The 11,719-nt window shown below is 31.4% G+C and overlaps 1 protein-coding gene across 3 annotated transcripts; it reads right to left on the reverse strand.

The window, feature by feature from the left end:
• Positions 1 to 261: 261 nt before the first annotated feature.
• Positions 262 to 10,531, reverse strand: LOC130799821 (pectin acetylesterase 8-like). 3 transcript variants are annotated; one of them, XM_057663068.1, is made up of 14 exons: positions 10,115 to 10,468; positions 8,892 to 9,013; positions 8,650 to 8,732; positions 7,705 to 7,834; positions 7,543 to 7,622; positions 7,366 to 7,452; positions 7,166 to 7,290; positions 7,033 to 7,093; positions 6,902 to 6,955; positions 6,582 to 6,659; positions 5,824 to 5,929; positions 5,593 to 5,738; positions 4,402 to 4,533; positions 262 to 2,720 (listed from the first exon to the last, which is right to left on the reverse strand). In XM_057663068.1, exons 2-14 carry the CDS (start codon positions 9,010 to 9,012, stop codon positions 2,709 to 2,711), a joined length of 1,215 nt encoding a protein of 404 aa, XP_057519051.1. In that variant the 5' UTR covers position 9,013; positions 10,115 to 10,468; the 3' UTR covers positions 262 to 2,708. The 3 variants fall into 3 exon arrangements, with proteins under 3 accessions (XP_057519051.1, XP_057519049.1, XP_057519050.1); XM_057663066.1 differs by lacking the exons at positions 262 to 2,720; positions 10,115 to 10,468 and adding exons at positions 2,939 to 3,894; positions 10,480 to 10,531; XM_057663067.1 differs by lacking the exon at positions 262 to 2,720 and adding an exon at positions 2,962 to 3,894 and having other exon boundaries at positions 10,115 to 10,525.
• Between the last annotated feature and the right edge of the window lie 1,188 nt (positions 10,532 to 11,719).

Below are 11,719 nucleotides of genomic sequence, written 5' to 3' on the forward strand. Positions count from 1 at the left end.
CTAACAATCATTTTTAAAACTTGTATCACACTCAAAAAAAAAAGCTTTGTACTATAATATGTTATTGTTTTAGTTTTTTTAATAGACTATTTATTTCTAGAATTCTTTTTTTCAAGTTTCTCTTTTGCTATGTATTAAATATATATAAATATCTATAGATTAATAGAATTATAAATGAATGACAAAAAGGCTTTTCAAATACTAAATTTTAAAGGAATCTTTACAACTTTTAAAAAAAGCAAATGGGGAATAAAGGATCAAATTGTTATTTTATTAATAAAAAAGCAACTATAGTTTTTAAAATAATAAAATATTTTATATAATTTAATTTTCTGTGCTTGCATGGGTTTCAAGCTACTATGCATATAATTTAAAACTTCAAAAACGTTTTCATAAAATATATACTTCTTAATGTAATTTTATCACCGTGTGTTTAATGAGCAAAATGAAATAATAATGAGGATAATAAGTATTTGATGCCTAACTTATGACACCTCTTAAGTAATTAATTACTTATACTACTAACCATAAAAGTATTTTTTTTTTTTAAGAAATTTACAATATTTCTTTAATATTTCTTTTAAAAATATATTTTTTTTAAACCTCTAACCTTTTATTACAGATTGGAACACTCAAATTGTTGTGGCTTACATTCAATTGATATGCAAATATTATAGCATAACTCATGCATAAATGTTTCTCAAATATTATTACAACTAATGAGATTTAATCGGAATAATGGTAAGAAGCGCAAACAGAGACTTTAAAATTCTTTACATTTACGTGCAAAGATGCCTAAAATGGACAATTGATGCAATGACATATCTCAAAGCACAAAACCTTGATCATACCTTTATGAAGGGTGGCAATCCAACCTGTATTGAACAAGCAAAAGCATTGGTATATCTAAAATCACATCCACGTGGATTTAAAATCCAAGTATTTACTTATAGAAGATAAAAAGCTATTGGACATTCTTAAGAACATTCAAAAATCTAAAAATCACATCATTGAAAATAATTAATTCTAAAAGCTACAATTATGCGACGAACCGCCGCTTTACAGGGGACGACTTGTCCCCAGTCTTCTAGAGCCATACACGTCTTCTCACGTCTTGGCTCAAGTTAAAAATAAGATTTTTGGAAAGATTGTTTCCCATGTAACCTATTAGTATAAGTAGGAAATTTTTAGGTTTTAGTTTTCACAAATTCTTAAATGAGACAGTGTTATAGTAAGAGTGTGAGACCAACTCTATTGGGTTGCCTCTTATACATTAAGTATGTTAAAGTAATCATTTACAACTTTAAAGTAATGAATTACAAAAATAAACTAATTATACGAGTCCGTCTCATGGTGAGACAGTCTTATACCAGATGAGTTATTTGTTTTTTACTTCCCTTTCTCTTTAATTTTCTTTCAGTGTTTCAGTTTTTACTGAATCATTTGAGATTGTCATCTGTAGTGGCAAAATTCAACAACATATATGGTTAATCTTCAGAAACCATAAATATTCTAAGTGAAGAATAGAACTTCAAAAATCAGAAATTAAAAACCAAATAGCCCCAAATGTTGAAATTATAGCATAATTAAACACCAAATACCAAAATTTAGTTAATAAAACAAGACGAAAAGAAGGAGAAGTTACCTTTCCTGAAGCTCAGTAATAGCGGATAAATGAACACCAATAATTTTTTCGAAAAGCTTGATGTTGATGGTGACAGAACATGGAGGGGTAAATGGGGGGGAGGGGGAATTAAATATGGTGCAGTAAAATAATAATATAATGTTAACCCACAAAAGTTAATTCAATGCAAAGAGAAAAAGTCAAAGGTAAAAACGCTGGTCAACCAATCATTTTTTACGGATCTGGTCACCTGGCCTGAAAAGTGGTCAAAAATCAACTATGGAGGATGTAATTCGAAAAAAAAAACATTAAGATTGTAATTCGCGAAACCACTAAACATTAAGACTGTAATTCGTAATTAACTCTAAATTAAAACACCTAATACTTAAAATTACCTAATTTAAATTGTTAAAACACCTACTTTAATACATAAATAAAAGTATCTACTTTAAATGGTTTAACACATACTTTAGTACATAAAAATACCTACTTTAAATGGTTATAATGCATATTTTAATATTTAAAATTACCTACTAGAAGTCGAGATTCAGATGTGCATAGTAAATTAGATCTAGCTAATGAAAAAAAAAGTAGAGGTGTTCATTCGGGTTATCGGGTTGATTTCGGGTCGGTTTATCCACGTGATGAATCTTTTTTAAAAAAAAAATCTGCCAGACAAAATCGCTATCTGAAATAACGTTTTTAGCTTTAACAAAAACCATCATCTGAGATGTCGATTTATCCTGGCTTATTTTCTTTTTTTTTTTAATTTTTGTTAATAATAAAACCGTCATCTGAGATGGCGGTTTGGTCTTTCGTTTTTTTTATTTTTATTAATTATTAATAGGGAGGAAGACTGTTATTTTTGTAGGAATATAGATGCGTTAAGCGGAATTTCAAGAAACATATTTCTTTACATCTACAACAAGATCTCATGCATATATTAATATATATAAAGTATGTATAAGAATCATACCCTTGATGCATGAATTCCACGTTGTACGACCGGGTATGTAATATCACCAAATGAGATTAAAACGTCAAGTGTCGTGCCTCTAATATTGGTTCACAAGCACCAATTGGATCACCACGTATGCTAGTATGGAATAAAAAAATACTATTACTCTTATTACTTTTAAGGTGGAGAAAGGTAGAGAGCAATAGCACACAAGCTTATGAAAATGATGAGCAAAGTGCATCTATTTATACCCAAATGCAACACCTCTTCACATACCCATTTGATAGTTACATATAACATTTATATGTAATAATCAAAATGAATTAATCGTGTTTTAATTCCCAATTAAAACATATCTCATTTCATACTAAAAACTCCTACACTAAATAGTCCAAAAAGCATCTTATGGAATTGGTACCGCTTTACCTAATGGGTAACTTATATGTGTGACTTCATAGGACTTGATCATAATAGTAGTATAATAATCTAATTAATATACAGATCGAAGCTGGTTTCTAGCAAAACACTATAACCACCTAATATAATCGAATGTATTAATCTCCATATTATATCCTATTTATATTTTAGTAGTTACACTTGATTATTAGGACACCTATTTTCTTCAAATTTGTGAAAGAGAAAACCGCCATCTCAGATGTACTAATAATACTAATTAAATATGTATTATAAACCTCCATTTGAGATGACACTTTTCTTTTTAATTTTTATAAAAAATATTGTCCGAAGCTAACCGCCATTCAAGAAAAGCAATTTTGAGTTTAAATTCATACCAAACCGCTTTCTCATATGACGATTTGGTCTAAAAAAAGTAATAAAAGAACCTTTCCTAGTCCACCATAGGTGGACAGTACCAAAGGAAATGGATTAGAATCGGAAATAAATTCCCAAATTGCAATATTTAGGAAAAAGAATCTGATTAGCCAGACTTATACAAACTTGCAAAAAAAAAAACAGATCAAATCAAACATAATGATAAGCTTAAAACCTAAAAGACAATTACCCAAATCCCATTCAATAACTTAGGTATGCTGTGTCAAACACACAGGTCTAATAGTATAATATCTTAAATATCTACTATTGGGTATAATGGATTATATACTCTATACAAAGACCACTGTATTTCTGTAATGCTAGTACAAGTATAAAGAATGCTGTTGGATGATCTCTATATAATCTATACAAATTACAAATACAAAGCCTACTTCACTAACAAGCTTCCATAAACTACTAAACAAAAAATAAGAAGCAGTTTCTGAAATAGCATTATTCCAGATCTTCTTCCACCTCCACCCTGTGCATGTGTGAGATCAAGCTTCAACTTAAAGCTTAGCATGCAATTACAATTGCAATAACTACTTTAAACTGAAATCATGTTCTTGCTCATATTATACATGAAAGCCATGAATACTTATATGTTCACAAATTTTCAAATGAGACAGTCTCACAGTGAAACCATTTTTTTAATTTTAAAGCGATTACTTACAGTTTTAAGATAATCACTTTTTACAGTCTAGAGTGATTAATTATATAGACTCGTCTTATAGTAAGACGATCTTATACAAGACATGTTGTTACTTTATATAATTGAATGATTCAAAGATGAAAAAGAATATACCACTAAATTGCTTGGCAATACAATGTTTAGTATAATGTATTATTAATGTAGTTAGAATTTCTTTTCCTTGTAACTATCTGTATTATGCTTTTCCTTCAAATGTAGATATGGATTCTTCTATATAGCACCTATAAAATAATATGAATGTAATTTTGCTGAGGAATTCAGAAAAAAATACTATACTTTATGATGATGATGTGGTTCTTGAGGCTCAAAAATTCGATTTTGGCAACTTGTATCACAAGGGTATGGACAATCTATCCTCTGAAAATGTCTCCTGTCATAAAACCAGTCTCCAACTGCATCTGCTATTCTCTGCAGTGTATAATTGACATATAATCAAGATACTTCTTGCAAATTTGATTGATAAAGAAAACACACACAAATTCTTAATGAATAGCTTATGGTAAAATCATTTCTATTGGGTTGATCTATATACATTTTGTTGGAATATTAACCACATGTGATTTTACGTCGAAAAATTAGAAAAGTTGATTGATATATATATATATATATATATATATATATATATATATATATATATATATATATATATATATATATATATATATATATATATATATATATATATATATATATATATATATATATATATATATATATATATATATATATATATATATATATATATATATATATATATATATATAATTGATGGGCTACTCCTAATATCAATTTGTTTTAGGATGAAATCTCATTGGATTTATGTGTAGCCAACTCTCATCTTATGCGGGTCTTGTTATGTAAAAGCCTAATAACAAATTAATCACATTTCACAAATTCTTGTTTAAGACCATCCATTAATAGGACGAGTATAAGTTGTATATGACTGGTTTTAAAATATATGTGATTGGTTTTAAGATATATGCGATTGATTTTATAGATTTAAGTTTACACTATGCTTCATTTTGTCACCTCTATGTACATTTTTAAGGAATATGTGATCATTATTAAAGTGTAAGTGATTATTATAATTATAATTTTTGCACTAATATATTATTATTCTCATTTAATTAAGAGATGCTAGAAGAGGTCAATAGTAAGCACTATGTGGTCAATTTTAAGCTCTATGTGATTGATTTTAAGCTTATATGATTTTAAACTGTATGCATCAGTTTTAAGCTATATGGGACGGATTTTTAGCTACATGTGACCGCTTCTAAGCAGTATGTGGTTATAGTAGGTTGTCTCATATACGACGTCTTATTATTGAGACGGCTGCATATGAGACGCGCCGATCAACTTTAGTGTGTAAAAATGATCAATTATAAAAATAGACTAATTATATGGGTCCATCTCATGAACATACAAGACGAGCTGAAAAGAAAAGAAGATTGAGTTTATGTTACGTACTGTTTTTTGTAAAGCAGGGGAGTTATGGCTAAACCATGTTTCTTGTATTTCGGTTTGGCAATGGGCGTAGCACGAGTTTATGAACAGTCCTCTGGACGGCGATCTTCCTAGCCTTCCTATCGCGTTTAAAAACTCTTTCCTGAAATCTGCCTCAAATAAGAAGGATTTTGAAAATGAGTGTACAATGTATAGTGAACAATTGAAACAATATGTTGGATGGATGATGTGAACCTTGCATGACAGTAAGTTGGTTGGTTGAGCAATTCATAATGTTTGTTTTGCAGTCAGACCATAAGCCATGAGGATCAGCAACTCCTGGTGCTAATATGTTCTTAATCTGAAACAAAACAGTATGTGTTACTGCTTACTGGATTCAATCAACCTATTTCCGATGCTATGCGCCTAATTAGGGGTGCACACGGTCCGATTTGATCTGGTCTGATACTAAAATCAGACCAAACCAAAATTTTTAGTTTGGAAATTTTCCATTTAAATCACCAGACCAAAACAAAAATTCCGGTAAAAAAATTTTTCAGATCAGACCGGACCATTTAAATCACCAGATCGAACCAGACCAAACTGTTCTACAATGGTCTGGTCTGGTCCATGATATTTTATTTCATACTTTTGCCAAATTAATATATGTGTTTATATAAATATTTCGCACCTACCATCACCAAATATAATAATTTGTAATTAGTTGATTGCATTTTCATTATTCAAGTATATATTTCTGTATAAAAATAACTAAATCTCAAAATATCTAGGTAGATTATGATTTTTGGTCGTAGTACGGTTTGTGGTCTGGTCTGGTTTTTAAAAAAAAACAGGGGCAGACCGCAAACCATAATTTTTTTAAAAAAAAAACTAGACCAGACCGTTTAGACCGACCAAATATTAAAATTACAGTTTAATCCGATTTAATTTGCATTTTAGACCAAACTATATTCAGCCCTACCCCATCCAAAAAGCGAAATAAAAGAACTAACCTGCCATGAATCATATGCCGCATTTAGTATAAAGAGAGGTGTCCTAATCTTTTGTGCCATGTATTGCGGGAAGAAGCACTGAAACATCATTATTCGTGTTAATAATTAGGAAGAATCAAATAAATTTGTTATTGGACTTGTACACAAGACCCACACAAAAACAAAGTTGACTACACACAACCCGATGAGGTTCCATCCTAAAACCAATTGATATTAGGAGCAGTAACTCATCAAGTATATATGTTACTCAACATCTCTTTAATTCATCAATGTGGGGTACCAGTTGATGACGGTAAAGAAAAACCGAAACCTAGACTTACCAAATCAGGCCTCAAAGTTGAAGTGCAAGATGCTGGCAGATTCTTGACTGATCCCTGCTCAAATGTGCAGTCAATCAGAAGAGAAAAACACATATGATTGCTTAGTAAATAGATTGAGCAAGTAATAGTACATGTAATTTGACAATTTGGTCGAAATACAATGCAATATGTGATGCTCCGGAGACATCTTTCCTGTTCAAGAAAGGCGGTGTGATCAGTCACGAAACATTACCATAAATGTGGCCATTGAGCGAAATTACTTACACATTGATGAAGTAGCCAGCATCTGAGAGGCACTTTACTTTAGTACCAACGGGTAGAAGAGCTCGAAAGTTATCGCAATGTAAAATGGAAGTCAGACCACCAGCTGAACACCCAGAAAGGATGGCCTAATGCAGCAACGATTCAGCAGATTTAGCGACAAAAGTACAGCATATTGCAAATGAAACAAGAACAAATCGTACGTTTTTAGCATTCTTCATTCCTTTGAACATTAAATCTTGAATGACTGCGTGCCAAATTCTGGCACCGCGGAAGTACAGCTTGGTAGCCTATCATCAGAAATACGAAAAGATTTATATAGAGGAAAGTACTGGCTAATGGAGCACGCGAAAATGAGGGAAAATGGAGAGGAAATTTACAGGATTGACAGATTCGACATTTCCTGTGAATGATGCGCCATCACAATATCGAATTTTGACTCTGTTCCAATTGTAGAAATCTGTAGAATTGAGATTGTGGAAGTTAGTTGAAGCTATGAATAAGTAAGGGAGAACGTACGTGTTAATGAGATTGGATAAAACCTGGATTGAAGATTGGATTGTTGCTCAGAATTCCGGAAAAGGCAAGCTGTTTGTCCATTTTCCAGGATGAGCCTAAGTGTGTGTACTTGCGTACTAGACAACTTGTGACATTATTGCACCAACCTCCACCCTAAGTAGAAACAGATCATGACTTGTGAATATCTTAACAAGAGATTTAACAATAAACGTATCAATTAATATCGTCAACTTGGCCTAATTCAGGAAGAGAAGTACACATGAACTGAGTCTTAACGCTTATACTGTGTTTGGAAAAGGAGAAATGAAGGGAAAGGAAGGAAAAAATCCCTTGTTTGGATAAATAAAAAGAAAGAGGAGTGATTTGGAGAAAAAACATGAATAAATTTTGTTAAGAATACAATCTCTCCTGAAATGGAAAGATTTGAAAGGAAACTCTCAATTTTCTTCCTATTCCCTTCCCTATCCTTCTAAACAAACAATGTGCAATCTCCGTCCTTACCCTTCACTTCAGGGTCGTTTCTAACCCTAGGCAAAATAGACAGTTACCTAGGGCCCAGAGCTTAGAGTGAGGCCAATACCTCAATTTATCAATGTTGTCATGTAGGAGGTAAAACGCCATTTGTAAAATTATAACTATACTTTTGCTAGACACCCATTAAGACCACAATCGACCCTCTATAGAAGGTTCTCCATTTCTTTTATTTTGCCTACTTGCCTAGGGCAGGAATGACACTATTTCCCTCTTTTCCCTTCCCCTTCTATTCCTTTCTTTTCTTTAATTTGCTATTTAAACATAGTGTTAGATTTAGGTAGTAACTTCATCCAAATATGTTCTTTGAAGCTAAAATATGAGAAAATGCTGAGAATTCTACTAGGAGGAGGACTCATGATAATGTAGAACTTAAAGTTTTATTGAAGTGTTGTTATTGATGAAGATGATAAAATGGAGGCAATCATGGAACTAACCTCCACATGAACCAACCAACTATTGATACCACTTCCATGTCCTCTATGTAAATGGTACGCAGGAGGACTTCCATCCAAACAAACTGCACAAATTACATGTGACAACAACAAACCACCCAACATTAAACTCCAATCATTCATTAATAACTAATTTAAAATACAAAATATTTGAAATTATGTAAAATGAAAAGGTTATAAGTAACATTTCTATTTGATTCATATTTAATTAAAAGGCTACTCACCAGCTCCTTTAGCCACTGCACTTTTGACATATGTGATTCCCACATATAAGCCTTGTGTTTTCAAAAACATACCCATGAGAAATAGAAGCTTCATCCATTGTTGGATTGTTCTGTGGGTCATTCTACACATATAAAAGGGACAGTATAAGATCAAGGTAACTATAACATATTTCTGGTTGAGGGGCCGGATATATTATACTCTAACATGGCTCCTCACACGAGAGCCCTTTGGGCTAGAAGCGTGGATGTGCCAGTGTTGAATATTCTGTTTTAAGTGAGGGGTGGTTGAGATTTGAACATGTGACCTCTTGTTACGCTGTTTGCTAATATCATGTCAAGAAACCAACTCAGTCAAAACTTTGAGCTGATGTTTAACATGTTATATACTCTAAATTTCTATAACTAAGACTAAGATATAGCACTGACACAAGTAAATATTCCCCACATGATTTATATTGTGATGTGACCATTCCTTAAGTTTCACACTATCAGTAACATAATGATATGAAATATTCAATCTTCAATCTTAAATTTTCAACCTCCATAATGTCCTAACCGATGTAATCCAACCCCATTCTTCCCTTCCCCACCATTCCACTACCAACCACAAAAAATAAAAATAAGCAAGATATGACAAAATATTCTTGGCATTCTTGAAAAAATACTTCTAAACTTTGATTTCCATCCTTAAAATAACACCATTTCCATGACTTACAAACAAAAAGAAAAGGTAAGACAACTAACAAGAAGACAAATGAAAGTGTTCATCATCCAATCAATAAAAACTAAAGAACTCTGTTCTCTTATATGGTAGACCGAGGGAAGAACTAGCGAGAATTCAACTCAGGTTCCTCCCCATAATCGTAATACATGCCCCAACTAAGATAAAACCCATGAAATGACTTCCTTATTTGGAAAATTCTGAAAATTCTACCATATTTCCATCATTCATTACCAAAACATCATTAACCAAAAAAATCAGAAAACCCCAGAAATAATCTCATCGAAACACACTTTCTTAATGTATTAACAAACTGAAAAATTAACAAGAATCTATGTTCATTCCCTTAACATGATGAAAAAACAGCTATCATCATAGACTACATTTAGGTGTTAATCTCAAATGCAAAAACAAAATCACTAAAAACATAAACAAATGAATGACAGAATACCCTTTACAATCCTACTAAAAAATAGAAAATCTTATGATTAGTAAAGTATACCTTGTTTGATTAATAAAAAAAAATACCCAGATGTAAAATATTGATTGGAAAACCTTAATTTAATGATATTGGAGAAAAGGCCAGAACTTTGGCAGAAAGAAAGAAATTGATTGGCTATGGAATAAACCCAGAAGAAAAAAAGCTAGCCTTTTCTTTACTTTTCCTAAGTTTCAACCCTGTTTTTTCCTTTGGAAGGCTGAAACGTAAGACTAATGACATGAGAATAATTTTGTGAGTAGAAGTGTGCAAAGCCCAAGGGCCGACATTTATTCCTTACAGAAAGGGGAAGAATAAAGTCAGCCACCATTGCGTGTAATTAAATAATGACATTTTTGGTAACTAATTTTGTGGGATTTTATTTTTACCTATTGCTCGTGCTACTCGATCAAAGCGGAGTAAAATGTGTACTCCCTCCCCGAGTTTGCTTATGAGAAAACTCAAATATATACAGTGACGGATCCAGGAAAAAAAAATAATGTTAATAATAAAAGAATTATAATTACTATTGAATAAATTAAGACAAATGCTCACGTCGCGTTTTTATATTTTGGAAGCGATGCATTATGTCATCAGACAAACTATGAAACAAATTACACTCAGAATAAGTTACAATAGAATCACTCAAAAACTCATCAAATTTAAATTCAAAAATTCAATTTATGCCAACAAATTAAGTAATTTACGCAATTTAAAAAAATCCTAAAATTAACAACCCTGATTATGTAATTGCAAATAAAAAATTAATATGAAAAATTTCATCATCATTCCAACATTAGAAATGAATTACTTTAAATTAATTTGATTAATTTCAACATTAAGATTAAATGACAAAAAATTGTAAAGAAAAAAGAAAAAAATAACCTTAAACAAGAGAAATCATAAATACTCCAACAAAAGACAGTGATGTACTGATGTGCAGCGCGGTAGCCAACAAGTGGAGTGGTGCTGTGGTGGACGCCGGTCGCCAGTCAGATGGTGCCGGCCAGATAACCGTTATAGTCTCACAGAGCCGAGTCGACAGAGGGTTTGGTCGTTTGGGTCTTGCTTCGACATTGGGCCTTTACTTTCCTTGGAAATTGGGAGTAACTAATAGGGGTAATAAAAACAGAAAAAAATATTCATAAATGCTATTAATAAGTTTTGAACCTAGGTCTATACTATGGAAGATGAGAGTACTAACCACTAATCTAACATATATTTCTTTATACTATTTGATTTTATTTTGGATTTAAGTGATGTCAACTGACCTCGTTGACCTTTCTCTAAATCTGCCCCTGTATATATGTGTGTGTGTTATATGTTAGAGGGGAAATTACGACTTTTAATGGCATATTATTAATGACAATATATAGGTAAATAATGGTTATTTAAGAAATTAGTAAATCTCGATTATATATCCTAATTTTATAGGTGGGGTTTTGAGAATTTATTTTATTTTTTTCTTATTTTGTTAATTTTAATAGTATGTATTTTGTCTTTTGTAGTTATGTGTAAATATCTGTTATTGTTTTGGATTTTCTAATTATTAATAAGGAAAAATTGATATTAATTATCCAAATTTTCTCTCATCCACCATAAATAATTCTAACTTTGGATTTTTTTGTT

This window comes from Amaranthus tricolor, chromosome 14 (assembly GCF_026212465.1).
Source record: "Amaranthus tricolor cultivar Red isolate AtriRed21 chromosome 14, ASM2621246v1, whole genome shotgun sequence".
NCBI classification, from domain to species: domain Eukaryota; kingdom Viridiplantae; phylum Streptophyta; class Magnoliopsida; order Caryophyllales; family Amaranthaceae; genus Amaranthus; species Amaranthus tricolor.

Coding starts and splice junctions, on each gene's coding strand:
- LOC130799821 (XM_057663066.1), bottom strand. CDS start 9,012: ATGACCCACAGAACAATCCAACAATGGATGAAGCTTCTATTTCTCATG. Junction 5,930..6,581: donor CGGCATATGATTCATGGCAG/GTTAGTTCTTTT, acceptor GTTTTGTTTCAG/ATTAAGAACATATTAGCACC. Junction 4,534..5,592: donor CCCCTGCTTTACAAAAAACA/GTACGTAACATA, acceptor TATACACTGCAG/AGAATAGCAGATGCAGTTGG.